This window comes from Lynx canadensis, chromosome B1, assembly GCF_007474595.2.
Source record: "Lynx canadensis isolate LIC74 chromosome B1, mLynCan4.pri.v2, whole genome shotgun sequence".
Lineage (NCBI taxonomy): Eukaryota > Metazoa > Chordata > Mammalia > Carnivora > Felidae > Lynx > Lynx canadensis.
In genome coordinates, this window is record NC_044306.2 from 141,748,174 (window position 1) to 141,764,421 (window position 16,248).

The 16,248-nt window shown below is 38.4% G+C and overlaps 2 protein-coding genes across 8 annotated transcripts in view; one reads left to right on the top strand and one right to left on the bottom strand.

Annotated features, from left to right (window-relative positions):
- The window catches only part of PAQR3 (progestin and adipoQ receptor family member 3), a 27,872-nt gene extending 23,143 nt beyond the window's left edge, over window positions 1-4,729 (top strand). For 2 of the 3 annotated variants that reach the window (XR_004343542.1, XM_030313618.1), the window contains one exon: window positions 4,642-4,708. The gene's annotated coding sequence lies outside the window, so the exon portion shown is untranslated. Of the gene's footprint in view, window positions 1-4,641 lie in introns of all 3 variants that reach the window. The other variant, XR_004343541.1, reaches the window with a different exon arrangement.
- BMP2K (BMP2 inducible kinase) overlaps window positions 442-16,248 on the bottom strand; it is a 130,790-nt gene continuing 114,983 nt past the window's right edge. For 4 of the 5 annotated variants that reach the window (XM_030313614.1, XM_030313613.1, XM_030313615.1 and 1 more), the window contains one exon: window positions 442-6,107. In XM_030313614.1, the coding sequence (XP_030169474.1) occupies window positions 4,672-6,107 (1,436 nt within the window). In that variant the 3' untranslated portion in view covers window positions 442-4,671. The remainder of the gene's footprint in view (window positions 6,108-16,248) is intronic. The other variant, XM_030313611.1, reaches the window with a different exon arrangement.

Genomic DNA, 16,248 nt, shown 5'->3' on the forward strand with positions numbered 1-16,248 from the left:
AGGTTTCTCTTAACATGCCAAAGCCTCTTTTCTGACATAATCAGGATTATATCTTATTTAACCAAAGAGTTTTTAAATTCTATATGTTACCAGTTTCTAAGGAGCTAAGTAAATTATACATAATGCAAAAACAGTGTCATTCAAAAGCTAGTTCAAAGTCATGTTTTTGCGTTACCTTCATTAATTATCAGTAATTGTAATGCCTGAACAAATTGTGCTATGTGGTGTTTTTTGCTGCAAAAATGCTAGGTCACAACAGGTTTTCTTAAATTACACTGTGAGCTTTACCCTAAGGATTGAGATCTAATCCCTTTTCCCTTTTCTATTCTACTAGCTGGAGCATAATAGGTGCTTAATGTCTGTAGTGTGAATAAAGAAAATGAATAGAAGTTTACATCCAAAACATTTACGACAAACAATGAAAAACACCAAAATCACTAATTATAAAGAATATGCAATCCATTTGGGATTTATTGCATTTAAAGAAAGCAGATTATTAAAACAATAGTATGATAAATACAGTAAGAAAATAATTTTAAATTTCAAACAAAACAAAGTGAATGAGGGACAGAATTCAGTCAATAAGAATAAGCAATGTAAAGGCAACAAAGCAGTAAAATCAGTTAGTGCTTAATTAGATGTAGAAAAGAAAAAAAAAAAAAGCAACTGATTCTATCTGTTTCCCAGCTATATCTGAGGATTGAAGTTACTTTAGAAAGTATGTTTGGTAACAATTAGAAATATAAACAACCATAAATCAGGTTTATTAAAAGTTAAAGTTATTTGCTTAGTGGTACATCAAGGCTTCAGAAAATTCAAGTTTAACAAAAAATGGAAGTGTAATCAAAGAAAGTGCACTTAAAGCTGTTTGCCAGCAATTTAAAAAGTAGCTTACTATTACTATAACACTTACTATTAGATGACCTTTCCATCACAAAAAGAGCGTAGTAATAAAAACAATTCTTTCAAAAGTAGCACAATAGATTTTTAAATTAAAAAAAAAAAAAAACCCAAATGATGACCCTTTGCATTTTCATCTGCCTACCTCCTTCGTTTAGTGGCTTTTGTAAAACACCTCCCTAGGAGTGAATGTTCTTGTATTAATGATTGTGGTTGCAATTCCATTTAAAATGAGAAATTCACATTAACTCCACAGCAGAGAGATGTGACATGTGCATGCATGTGTGTGTATATATTTTTCTCAATATATAAACACCTCCATGTATAAAAGTTTTCAAACATTTGTTATTCTCACAGTAGATATGTCAGTTCAGTATGAGACCTAAAAATGAGGAATTTTGCTAAAAGGAAGAAAAAGTGTACTGTATATTCTACACGTATTAAGACAAATGTACCCAAACTCCTCAGAACTAGTGATATTAATACCTGTGTACCTTCTAGCAATGCTTAAATGAAGTACCCAAACCTAAAATAAACGAAGCAGAGTGGCCGAATAGTAAGAAAACTGCTCTGCCTGATGCGCAGCAGAGTGGGCTCCACCTTACTATTTTCCGCCAGCAGTATGACGACAATCTATCACTGCTAAACACTAAACAGGGTGGGATCAGAAGGTGTGTCTATCTACAATTCCAAATAATGTCCTTACTGTGCCCACACATACACACACACACACGCGCACGCTCGCAGGGATGGGGTGGGTCAGTCGGAGAATTACACAATTTCCCAATTGATACTTCTGAATAAATATTGTAGTCAGTTAAATTTTCATCCAGCCTATACCCTTTCCTCCTCCGCCTAATACACCAAGCAACTTATGTGTCTCAGCAGATACATTCTTTAAAGCCATAAAAGCTGATCTTTTTTAACACTAACATTGTGCTGAAGTCATATTAAATAATTAAGCAATGGTCCACTTTTAAAACGATTATTCAAAATCAACAAGCATTATTAAAGCTGTTAGGACAGAAGTAACTTTGGCCTCAGATTTTTGCTAGCTTCACAATTTACTTCCCTTAGTGATGTTCAAGTATTACAGGTTTAGTTATGACTATTTTACATACAAAAGAAGCACAGAGGACACCTGATTAATAACAGGAAAATAATTTCAACTTTCCTTCTTTTAAACAAGAATTGGACCATCCCAAACGTTTACTGAATGCTGTGTCCCACGTATATGTGTTAGGCTCTTTGACATACCTTGGGAGCTCCATTCGCAGAATTCTCATAAGGGAATTACCTGGGCATCACTATGTGGAGTGACCTATATCCTAACGGTAGTGGGAGGACGTGATGGAAAACGGAAAATAACCCTAATCCTGTACTCCTTGGGAAAATGCCTTTACTTCAGCACAAAGGAATCTCCCCATTTCTATCCCATCGGGTCCCCTATTGAATCCTGTTGTTTCCTGTGAGCTGTCATCTCAAAAGAGGAAAGTCACTGGGCCCTGATATAATAAACATAAGAATGGAAATATTTTAAACAATGTCACAATTGTTTCCTTAGAATTTATCCAATTTTATAAGCCCAAAGTGTCTACATCAGTGTCCAGATCACTTAAAATTATTCAGTGTATCGAAAAGCAAGTGTAAGCAAGGCCTCAATATCAGACAGAAGTATTTCATGGTTACATCCCAAGGAGACTACATTAATTCATCCACTACCCCCTTTTAAATTATGAAACTCATTATGAGGTCTAGCAGAGACCAAGGCCAAAGACTAAAATAGTCAAAGCATACTGTGTACACATCAACCAACAAATTTTCATAAAAAAAATCTTGTTTGATACAAACCTACTGTAGTTCATGAATTTACTATGTGTAATCATCAACTCTTCACTTTTAAAAGAAAGTATCACTTGAGTCTACTTTGTAAAGTTTTGAAAAACATCTACTTGAGCATTTGCATTAGCAGTATTAATCAACCTGAGAATCAGGGGGGAAAAAAAAGGTGCAAACATAATATTTGCCTTTGGCACAAGGACAAGTAATTGGTGCAGTTGGGGCTCTAAAAATACAACTCTTAAGCAGTAATATAATGCTTGGTCTGCCTCTGCTACATGGAGATTCACATATTGCTTCCCTGTTTGTCCACAAATTTATATCTGATTTAAAAAAGAATAAAAAATGAATATAGTTACATACATACTTTGCTTCCTTCCAAGTTTAGAACTGAGAAAACAAACAGCTCATCCCATTTGGGGTACTAGAATTAAGATAATATTACTCATTTAATTGGGTTCAAAGAAAGCTCATTTAAAATACAGCAATCAAGGAGAGTGCCGGTTAATAAGAGTTTCCACTCCTTTTTGTAAATAGCTTTAACAGTTCTAGAAACTTGTAGATGTTGATAGGGAAGGCCAGTTCATTATAACTTAAAAGAGCTGGAGACACAGGAAGCACAGATACTGTATTCACAGTAATTCATATAGTAATTTCTATCTTCTTAAACAATTTCTATAAAATGTCAAGTTTCTAATTAGGATTTGTGGTGGGGGAAAAAAAAAAAAAAGGCAATTTGGTAGCTGTGTTCTTTTCACCAGAGACACATCAACTAGCAGAACTGAGAGGCTAGCTCCTCCTCGTCTAATACCGTCTAGCCACTTTAAGATCTTGTGTACTAGTGCAGAGGTACTTACAGCAGGATGCGGGCGTCCTGCCTATAAGGCTTCATGGGTTTCACTGTTCCGTGCACTTCATTAAAACTACTCCACCCTCCCAACCTACCTAGAAAATTGTTGCTCACGACTTGGGGACTATTTGGTGAAGGTGGTAATTTAATAAAGTACATTATTAAATGCAACATGATTTTTACGCTGTAAACGTCTTAAAAACTCAGGGTTTCAGCTACATAATTTTTTCCTCAAGTAAAATTTCACTACAACCCTTGTCCTCACTCCCCATTTTTCCAACAATCTGCTTTATTAGGGACATGACAGTAAAAGTTGTGAACAAGAAGCCATTCAAAAGAATTATCAAGTGTTCCTGAAGTAGGTTTTTTCTCTCTTCTGTATCGTTTTCTTTTACATTTTCCACACGTCCGCTACTACTCTTTAGTTTGTGTTCTAGGCTTCTGTATAGATATTCCATTATTAATGGCACTTGTTTTTTTAAAAGGAAACAGTTTTAGGCACAACAGTTACTTCTGGCTCTGCTCTTTGAGAAAGGTGTAAAGACTGAAATTTCTGCTCTCTCCAGATAATAACTTTCCAATTCTTGAGGAGAACCAGAGTTTGTTTTTACTGTGTGGAAATCAGAAGAGACCTTTAAAAAATCCACAAATGCAACCTATGTATGTACAAATAACCTTAGTTTTAAATGCTGGATCCTGACATGAGCCTGGGAAATGAACACACAAGTGACATCCTGTTATAAAAATAATGCCACCCCTTTCCAGTCCCTTTTCAGTGGCTCCACAACTGGAAAGGCGGCACGTTCTTCCCCTGGATGTCTGTGCAGTCACGTCTGGTGGCCGAAACCCGGGGTAGAGCTAACAGTTGAGCTCCTCCTTCTCCTGTGTGGAAGAGATGGGAAGTCACTACCCTGTGGAGATGCTTCCTTTTACTATTTGGTTTATTTAAAAATCACCTATTCTGATTGACCTGTAAGAACGAATGATATAAAGAGCTATACAAATAAATTTTCTTTCAAATTCATAAAACTATTCATACTTTTTTGAAACAGGAGTTAATGCCAAGAGTCCGTCGGAAGTATCTACTGTTTAGAAGGAAATGGAGCAGCACCAAAGGGGTCTAATTCAACTGACTGGGACTGTTGGGACTGATGTGAAGCGATGCTTTGCACCACAAGTTCTGTAAAGGGCACGGCACCAAAATCATCCATTTTCAACGCATCTGCACTATGGAATGAGCCATGCAGAGAACTCGGTCGTGGCCGCCCAGGCAGGACGGGGTTGTGGTCGGCACGGATGTCACTCAGGCCCTGATGTGGAGGGTGCCATGGCAGATCTGGAGGATGGAAGGGCTTGGCACCAAAGGGGTCCAACAGATTCTCCTCGGGTTGCAGGCCGTTCCCTCTGTCTCTCCCGTCGGTCAGTGCAACACTAATGTTCTCCTTGGAGTCCGAGATGGTTAAAAATTCATTGCTGCTTTGAGAGTCTCGGCGGCCCACCTTTTTGTGCCTGCGAGCCCTCTCTGGAGTGCGGTAGGTAGGCTTCACAGTCTTCTTTGTGCTGGTTGGCGTGCCATGATGCCGCTTCCCGTTACTTTTGGACAGATCCTGCTTGGTGCGCCTTTGGCGAGAAGACAGTTTCTGTAAGCTCCGCTGCTTGACTTTCTGCTGTTGACTCCCAGTTATTTCCTCAAAGGGCACAAGCCCAAAAAGGTCCTCGCTGCTGTCACTTTTACTTGTTGATGTGGGAAAAGGCTGAAATGGAGTGGAGCCAAATATATCTACACTTTTGGGGCCACCAGGGAGAGCATGTGCCTCAGGACCCACTCCATGGCAGTCTTGTACACTGACCTTCTTGCTAAAGGGTGCCTTTGTGAACACGTCAAATTCCTCCTGCTCTAGACCCACAGCAGGACACAGGGTCTGCTGACAGAAGTTCTTTTCATTCTCTCCTTGGTGAGGCTGCTGAGGACGCACCGCAAAGAAGGGGACAGCGCCGAACACATCAAATTCCAGTTTGGGAGCCTCCACTCCAACATCGGAGGGTAACCGGGTTGGGGTGAGAAGTGTGTCGGTGGGACCTGGTGCTGATCCACTGCCAGATTTGTCTCTGTAGACAGGGCTCACGTCACTGTACTTCACTTTGGCCTGCTCATAATCAGAATCAGAGCTATGTTTCTCTTCTTCCTCGTCTTCAGAATCCATGAGGAGAGGCCTGTGGCCCAGATTTTCTGGTTCAGTATCATCGTCATTAAAATCTCCCTGCTCTCCCTGAAGAACTTCCTCATCCTCCTGTTCCTCCTCTTCACTGCTCTTGGGAGAAGGAGGATCTGACTCAAAATCACTTTCAGACTCATCATTCCGCTTTTGCACTTGACCCTGTACCAGTGAATTCTCTGAGGTTTTCTTTCCAGTCCGGTGGTCTTTAGATACTGGACTTGCTTTTCTATTCTTGATAGGGTTTGCAGAACTATTTTCTTGATTCGTAGATGAATGTTCAGTTTTCTTTTCCGGAGAACCTGCAGGTTCAAAGAAAAATTATTATAGCTTTCTAGTACATTTCAAGAACCATTTGCACTGAACAGTATGCACTAACACGAGGCATTACAAATCCCTCATACCAGTTCGCTTAGAGGAAGATATAGCATCAATTCTTTGGTCATTAGGCTTAGGGAATGCACTTGTCCTCAACTAGATGGTTAAGTCCTCTAGTGCAGAGAGATTTCCTGTTCTCTGTACCCTACACACCACCTACTCATAGGCCCTCAATGCCAGCTAAGTTTTAGTTACAGTACCCAAAGAGGACTCTGAATATAGAACACAGATCAATTTTCTTCACCTTCAAAATAAGATTATTCAACGAATCGCCTCTACTCAGAATCCCACATTTACCTGCTTGTATTTCTACTCCATTATAAAATTTTCCCAAAAAAGATCAACAAGCATGAATAGCCTGTCTGCTCAGTTAGATGTTTCACTGGAATTTTTTAAATTAGCATTCTGGTTTCCTTATAAACGAGTATCTTATTAGATAGGCTAACATGAGTGCATCCCCACAATCTGATCAAAGCCAAGGACTGGGTACTGAACTGAGTGAGAGTGTACCAAGGACACCTGCCTTCTCAAGATGACCTATATTCCTTTAACTATCATATCTTTACTACTAAACATTACATTAAAAGCATGCTATCTTAAAAAAAGAAAAAACTATCAGTATGTTCACTGTATGACGGGTAGTGAAACTGCATCAAATAAATATAGTGCTTTACAATTTCAATGTCTGGTATATAACAAAGAGTGTATTTGTTACATGAAAATATAATGCCCTCCCAATACAGTAGTGTATTTAATGGATTTTCCAGAGGGAGGGATCAATCTGAACTGATATAACCACATAACCAATCATCCCTTCCCTTCCTTTCACTAAGATCAGATATTTTCAAAATAATTAGGGTTGGAAGTATAGTCTGTAGCCAAGAAAACTAATCAGCTTACAATGGAAGGACCATTACTCTCCTGTTACTAACATGGTCCCTATGGTATATGACACCTCTGAGTTCTTACCTTCTCTTTGAAAATCAGCACCGTTGTCTTCCCACCTCTCTAACTGTTCCTTCTTGGTCATATTTGTAGAGACTTCTCTTTCACTAACATCTCTGTATACATGTATGTTCCCCAGGATTCTGTCCTCGGCTTTTTTCCTCTGCGTGTCTTCCCATGTTCTTAAATAGTTGTATGTTAATTGCCACATACACCATCATGACTGAATTTCTAATAGTGACCACGAATACTCAGTCATCTAATAGTTGGGAATATGTATCGTACCATTACTTCAAATTCAATAATTCAAAAGAGAGATCTTTCCTCTTAAAATGTGCTCCTCACCCTTCCCTCTGAATTAATGAACAATACTTCTGTCAACTAGTTCTGCAAATCAGCAAAATCTGGAAATCATCTTCCTTCCTCACCAGTGTTTTTAAATTCTCTTATATCTGTTCCTTCCTCTTCCTCTGCCAGTTGTCTATTTAATTTCCTCTATCCTTGTCTGTCTGTCTCCAGTACCATGTCCATCAGACCGCTCCTCTCCAGTTCCACCAGAATGACTTTTCTGAAACATTACATAGCTCAGCTTAAAACTGTTCAGGGGCTCTCTGAAGTCCCAACCCTTAGCCCAGCACAGGGTGTCCTTCTCAATCTGGATTCTGTCCTACCACATCTTTAGCCTCAGACCCTGATGTATTCTTCATGGGTATTCTTCATTATTGCCACACCCAGCTTGTCCCTACTCAAACTCAGGAACAGATTCAAATTTTTAAAAAGTTTTTGGGATATCTTGCTATCCAACCTCTTAATGTTTGCTATCAGAAACTGCAGAACCTAATAGATTTGGGTTTCCTGCTGTTTTAACATCTCATACAACCTCTTGGTAAAAACATCCTTCTAGTTTCCTGCTCCTATCTGACTTGCCTAGTGGTCCTGGCTATATTCCATGCCAGAGCCCTTCAAAGACACCCCTTGAAAAATACCCATATTTGGGGGTCCTAATGAACTCAGTACAAGCCTAAATTGTAGCAGCTACTGTACTGTATTATAATTATTGGTTTACTTGTCTGTTTTCCCTACTTGATTATGAGCTCTTAGACACAGTCCTATTTATCATTTACCTCATTTATCATTCCTTTCTACCCTAGCAAGTGTTGAATCAATATTTGTTGAATGAAACAATAAGTGACTACTCTGAGCTCATAGCTATAGACACATACTCAGTATACTCAGAACACAATAAAGAAAGTAACATTAAAAAAATGAACTCTTTACACTCAGTCACTGCATTTTTAATTTAACAATACATTTTTATAGGGCACTTTCCTACATGCTATATGCTGATCATACATTAATGAATAAAATAAGTACAGTCTCTGCCTTCAAGAGTTTATAATCAAGTGTGGGAGAGTATAAATAAACAAATTGTGACGGGCTCTCTGAAATAACAGAGCAGTGGTGCAAGTCATGGGGACGGGGGAGGGGGGAGGGATACATAAACCTACAGTCAGCAAAGGCTTCCCCTAAGGAGGATGGTCCTTAATGAGCCAGCTATGCAAAGGACAGGCAAAAAGCTGCTCCAAGGAAAAGCTATGGCATGTGTGAAGGCCAATGCAGAAAGAGTTGCATGTTTGGGGAACATGAAAATAGGTCAGTGTAGCTGGAGTACAGTGGCAAGACTACCATACAAGATGAGGTAGGAAAGAGAGGGGAAGGACCAACCTGTGAACGTCCCTTTAAGGCCATTATAAGGAGTCTGGATTTTGTGCTAAGTTCAGTGTGTAATGGGGAAGCCATTACAAGGCTTTATTTAAAATGGGTGTCATGGGCGCCTGGGTGGCGCAGTCGGTTAAGCGTCCGACTTCAGCCAGGTCACGATCTCGCGGTCCGTGAGTTCGAGCCCCGCGTCGGGCTCTGGGCTGATGGCTCAGAGCCTGGAGCCTGTTTCCGATTCTGTGTCTCCCTCTCTCTCTGCCCCTCCCCCGTTCATGCTCTGTCTCTCTCTGTCCCAAAAATAAATAAACGTTGAAAAAAAAATTTAAAAAAAAAAATAAAATGGGTGTCATGTTCAGATTTATATTTGAAACATAACTGACCACTGGGTAGAAAAAAAGGCTGAAGAGAGAGGTATAAAAGTGAGGAGATCAGGGAAGAGGAACTGTAGAAATAAAGCCAGAGATTCTGGTGGCCTGGATGACAGTGGGGGCCTGGGCAAGTAGGAAGTGAAGAATTAGAGATTGAGGAGGGAAACTCTGGAAGGACGGTAGCGCCATTAATGCAGACAGAAGAGTGAGTAAAGAATAAGTTGGAAAGTAGAGGAAGATTTCAAGAATTTAGTTTTGGGGTGCCTGCGTGGCTCAGTTGTTGAGTGTCCGACTTTGGCTCAGGTCATGATCTCGCGGTTCGTGAGTTCGAGGCCCCGCAGCGGGTCTGTGCTGATAGCTCAGAGCCTGGAGCCTGCTTCGGATTCTGGTCTTCCTCTCTCTCTACCCCTCCCCCCATCACGCTCTGTCCCTGTCTCAGAAATAAATAAACATTAAATTTTTTTTTTTTTAATTTAGTTTTGAACACAAAGTTTGAGTTACCTGTGAAGCATTTAAGTACAATGGTTAGTTTTTGACTGGAGATGAGATTTGGGAGTCCTCACCTCCAGAGGGGTAAGTAGAGAGGGTTACAAGTCTGAAGGAAATCATTTAGGAAGTGAGTACAAAGCAGGAAAAGGGGACCCAACACTGAGCCCTCAGGTCTAATACATTTGGAGGTAAGCAGAGGAACCTGCAAAGCTACATGCAGAGTACAGAGAGAAGGACCCAAAACCAGGTGAGCGCAATGTCACAGAAGCCAAGAGAGGAGTGCTTCCGGAGACAGAGTAGACAACTGGGCTGGGTGAGGCAGAGAGCTGCAATGAACTGAGGACAGACAAAGGCCACTGGCTCTGGCTGGCACGTGCACTTTGTCGGCAACCTTAAAGTGAGGAGTAGGGCTGAGGAGGAGGGGGAAAGAAGACATGGAGAATTCCATCAGGTTCTACTTAAGTATAATAATCTTCATCCATTATTCATCTGCCAGTTCTATGGAACAAGCCAAGAGCTAAATGTTGTATCTTTACAAATTTATAATAGGCTTATCTTAGATCCTAAGAGATTAAAAACCAAATTAAATGCAGATTCTCAAGTTTGACTTCTCCACAGAGCTTACTTCTGACATTAAAAACAAGATTACTTTTAGATTAGCTGTAGAATTCATTTTCATGAATTTTTATTCAAAAGCAAAACATGTAACAGCAAAGATTATAATCATTCCTCGCTCTGGGACAGTTCCTAAGATACAGTTTAACTTACTACCTCAAGCTCCTCACCCATCCAGAGAGAGCCACAACGTGTACCCCCTCATGCCTGCTCAGGGACACCTCCAGCAACACTCCAGAATGCTTCCTAAAGTATATTCTGCAGAACGTTATTCCTATAATAAGAACTAAACAGCTCTGTGGTCCCAGGTACCTGAGTTTATAAAATGCTACACTATATAATGTGCCTCCACTTGGAAAATGCTCATTAAGGGTGCTGATAAGTCCTATGCAAAAGAATCTGCTTAATCTTATGAAACCAGGATTTCCCAAATTTGCTTCACTACAAACACTTGTATTCACAAGTAACACTATTAACTCATAAACAATTTGCAAAATGCACTCTGGGAAATACTACTACAATTTCTCTGGGAAATTCCATTTCTAGGGCACAGAGTGTCATTCCTAAAGATTTTCTGGAAAATTTAACAAGGACAATTTACAAAATTTAAAAAGGACAGAGTCCTTTGATTGACCTTTTTTTGGGCAGTTTACTTATTTTTGAGAGAGAAAGAGAACGCACGAGTGGGGGAGGGACAGAGAAACAGACAGAGACGGAGACACAGAGTCTGAGCTGTCAGCACAGAGCCTGACGCAGGGCTTGAAGCCACAAACCGTGAGATCAAGACCTGAGCCAAAGTCAGATGTCCAACCGACTGAGCCACCCAGGCGCCCCAACTTTATTTTTGCTATTCTTCTATTTTAATCCCAGTCTTCTAAATTAACTGTTTTCCTTTACCCAATTGGCCACTAGTGCTTTCCAAAACACAACTGTCACTTCCTACTCATTCTGTCTGCACTGTCCACTTCTCAAAGTTGTATTCACAGAGATACAGATTTCTTGGTAATAAAGTGCTATATATAGATCTATTTTTTAGATTGTCAGTGTGAATATAAATTTGTGGGGCTTTTCATTTACCATTTAAATGCATCTTTACAGGTATCAATATAGTCACTACTAATTCTGAAGCATAAAATATTGTATAGAGAACATTTTAAGATTTAACATTTACCTATGGAACTTTTGGGTTGTTTCTAGCTTTTCAGCATTTCAAATAGAACAATGATCATGCACTTTTTCCTTGAGAGGGGGAAAAAAAAAAGGACATTCTCCTCTCAATTTCACTTTATGGATTTACTGTTACTCCCTCATTATACATAATCAATACACAACTAACAAAGTTAACCCAGTGTCAATCTCTGACAAGATCATAGCTAAATACTCTAGTCTGTACCTTCACACATGAGAAAATATATAAATTATCATATTACAAGAGAATAATATGACAATAATAGGTTCTTCTTCTTAGGACTGTTGTAAAGAAAAGACTGAAGAATGCCCAACACAAAATGAACACTCCATAGTAAACTATCATCACCACCTCCAGAACAAGGCTACACTCAAATACCTCATCCACCACATTCCAACCTTCTAGCATCTTTTCTGGACTCAGTGCTTGACAGTGAAACTAAACACAAGGGAGGTGGAGACAAGTGCAATTCTGTGGCTAATTCAAGAAGAGATAAGGCCCACTTTAGAAATGGCCAGAAAAGGGGCACCTGACTGGCTTAGTGGGGAGAGCACATGACTCTTGATCTCAGGGTCATGAGTTCAACCCCCACACCAGGTGTAGAGATTACTTTTAAAAAAACGGCCAAAAAAAAATAAGGCAAACAAATGTATATCCACACACAAGGGTGCATACCGAATCCTGGAAACTATATCCCTGATTTTTAAATAGCTGTAGTTGGGTACATAATATAAGAATTTGAAAAAACTACTTTCAAAAAGACCAAGAAAAGTCACACACAACGATCTACGTATACCATCTTTGTGGTTTCAGATTACATCCCTGAAGAGTATGGGCAACTGGGGAAGTTTTCTGTTGTTATAAACAGACTGGTTTTATTTCTTTACTGGTCTCCCCTTTATAATACTAAAAATAAACAAGGATATTTATCCAAATTCCTTTTTCTCCCACATTCTCACAAGAGAATCATATGCAGCATACTAAGAGCAACGTAAATGTTAAGCATCATAAAAACACAATTTAAACACATGCGGTCATCTTCCCCCAGCACCACCTACTCAGGAAAAGTTAAATTCCAGGCTGGAAGTTACAGCAATCCTAAATAAGGCTTCACTTTCTGCAGTAAAACTGACCTACTTCATCGTCCCCTCTTCACTGTGAAACTATACACGAACTGAGAAAGAAATGGGAATTATACAAAATTAAAAATTATTTCAATATATTCTAAGGATTTAGTCCTACTCCATACGCATAAAAGACAGTGAAAATAATTACTACCAGCTGTAAAGTTGGTTATCAACTGTACAATATATAATACTTTAAAATGTGACTTCATAGCTAAGTGCCATCAACTGTTAAAATCTATTTCTTTGCCTAAACAGATTCTTGTAATTAAACAAAAAGAATTCAGATATTCCTACTGTTTGCTCCCAAGGCCAGATTGCATCTTCCAGTAACAATATTCCACATGTGATTCCAGCAATATTCCAGCAAATATTCCACATGTGATTTACTATGAAATTTAAATCGGGATTATTTCACTGCTTAATTTCCCAAAAGCATAGCCTAAATATGTTTCCTTATAATCCAATATATCCTAAATCCTAATAATCCCTATATTTGTAGAGATGTGTATTATTAACATTAAAAAAATGGCTGTTTTTCAAGTGGGTGGAAGGGGAGCTATAGTATTTAGAATAAGCACTAGGAACATGTAGTTAAAGCATAAACAAATCTCTAATATGTGCCCAGGATCATACCTCAGTTACCTTTTTCTATTAATTGATTTTGGTAAAATACTGTAAATTTTCTCAAAAGAGAACACTGACCAACTTTTATTTTTGGCTCTAAGTAGGGCTTTCTTCTCAAGCTAAAACAAGTAGAATATTTTGATGGCTCCTGGTCAGGATATTATTTCTGCTTTGTGTCTTTGAAATACAAACTATAAAAATTACAGCTTTTTGAGTGATCCTTATCTTTTGAGGTTGGTCTGATTGCTGCAAACAGCCAGAATCCAATCAGAGCCAAATCCTGAAAATGAAGGGAATGACTAAGATGGTGTAGATCTGGATACATTATTAAGAACAGCCATAAAGGGTTATGAAGTCTTAAATTCTCTTGTATGTCACATAAATGGTCTCTCAGGGAAATTCCAAGTAAAGTGTTGGGGAAAAAAGTTACAACAATGGAAATCACTAAAGTGTCAAGAGAATTAGTACTTATTTACACGCAAAATTCTGCTGATTAAAGTTATTCTCACTCGCTACTATACACCATATACAATTTTAAGATAATAGTTCAGAGCTAACTAAAACAGTGCTTCAATTATTCAGTACTGTCCATAAAAAGCATTTACTAAATATCTAAATACCAAATGGACCATTTGGTAACTATTTACATAAAAATATATAGCATACTTCCCTTCCTTCACTGGCAGAGGATACGAAATGAAAGTGTCCTTTGATGACTTGGAACCCTGCATTCCTGTCTAACTCTCCATCTGTAAAGTAGGGAAAGCAATCGTACTTGCTTCGGAGAGTTGCATCAAGGATTAAAGTGCGAACACAGGTGAAGTGCGTACAACACCACTGGCATGTTGTACGTACTCAGTAAAGGGCTGGATTATTATTGCTGATGTAGAACGCCATCATTTTATGATTATTTATGGGGCCTGCCATATGCTTCCACTGGTACTGAGAAATTAATCAGAGAGGATGGTAACTAATACCATCAAGTGCACAAATGCTGTGCCAAGGGTTTTTCATAGTCTCTCTTAACGCCCCACCATTAGGCTCCCACAACATTAGTGTAAACGTGCTTTTGTAAGGCTTGCTATGATCTTTCCCCTTCAACCTTATTAACTACATCTTCAGAAATGTTCCTTGATCTCTCCATGTCAGATCATTGTCACAACTTCCTACCATTTCAAAGATATTATTACTATCCAGGGCTCATGACTTGGCTTTTCCCTTTCTCTTTCCATTTCTTTCTTTTGGTGACCTTAATCCTATTTCATATCTTCAACTATATCTTAAAACAAAAAACAAGAAGGGATTTTTAGAGATGTAGTCTTTTTATACATGACGAATTTGAAATGAGGAGGAAGTTGAATAACTTGCCAAGTTTAAGGCTATACACATGAAGGCCATATTGACTTCTCTGCTGATGACACTAGCTTAAAACCCTCATCTGTAAATTCCTCAGTTAAACTACCAGTAGAATATCATCACCAGCAAATATTCAATATAGCTTATAATAAACCCCCGACAAAATACAACCACAGACTTGTCTTGAATGTCTTTTGCATCTCTTTTACAAAGCTATGTCTAAGAAGTAAAGAAAGAAAAAAAAAGCACCATACTGTTTCTACTTCAGCAAATAGTGTTTTGTTGAACTGTACAGTAAGTATCTTGTGTTGAGTATTTTATAGTCTGTAGGTTTAAGATCTAGAAATACTATAAGACTTTATCACCAAATGAACACTCAACTTTACAAAATGCACAGAAGATAAACATCCAAAAAGCCTCAATTTCATCATCTATAAAATAGACAATAATGGAACTTACCTGACAGAGCTAAACATTAAATAATATTCATTTTATTTAGTAAAAGCTCATTAAATATTAGGTCACGTGTGTGTGTGTGTGGTGTGTGTGTGAAAAGAGTTACATTAGATTACATAAGTAATGAACTCATTCACTCAAGGTACTGTATGGCCTACAAAGATAATAAAGCAATTCCTGGCTTCAAGAAGCTTATCATTCATTTTAACAGTTGTGCAACTCCACTACTATCCTGATGCTAGTGATCTGGAAAATGAGTAACCTGGTAAAAACAACTGGGAGTTCTAAAGAACAGGCCTAACTCACCAAATGAACTTAAGAACATGAATTAATTATCCATTCCATGCTTGAGTTTTTATAAAAAGACAATTTCCAGATGTTAAAATTTCAAACACATAGTCTTGCACAGTCCAAGAAAAGATTTCAAACTCAAAAGCTAAAATTTGTAGTCAGTTTAATATTTTCACGTATTTGTTATGGTATTTTCCTATTTTAAGAAATATTGCAAATAAAGTATTCTTGAACCAACATAAATGAATCTTCATAATGTTATCAAAAATTCAAATGTCAAAAAATGTGTAGAGGGGGCATGTCTGCATCATACTATTCATACTATCACTCTTCTAATCAGGTTTCCATCTTTCAGAGGACAGCTTTTAGTTATAAAACAGGTGGTACATTTTTAATCATATAAGAAGCTTCTAGTTTCAAGGAATTTTATTTTGATGTTCTTTCCTTTGCTATCAGATTATAGAGGATGAATGGCTTGAAACTGCTATTGTAATTACATGCCTTCTGTTGTCTCATCACTTCGGGTACAAGGAGGGGCTATAAGACTTTAAAGCTCACTTGAATTGGTAGCACACTGCCTGCCATCATTTCCTACCAATGTGCCATTCCAGGCCCAAGGATTAGTGGATAGAAGGCTTTATCAAAAATCTGTACTGTTTCTCTGAAGACAGGCAAGTGACAAGGCTTAAGTATAAAAGAGAATCATGCTAGTTGTGAACTGTGGCTAGTTTTCCCAGCCAGATTAAAAATGCTGTAAAACTGACATTTCTATTATGTTAGTGATATTGTAATTGCTATTTGAAACAAGCCACTTACCATTTTTATTTGTTCAGCTGCTATTACAGAAGAGAGTTTAGAAGCAGACAGAGCTGGATTCCTACTTATA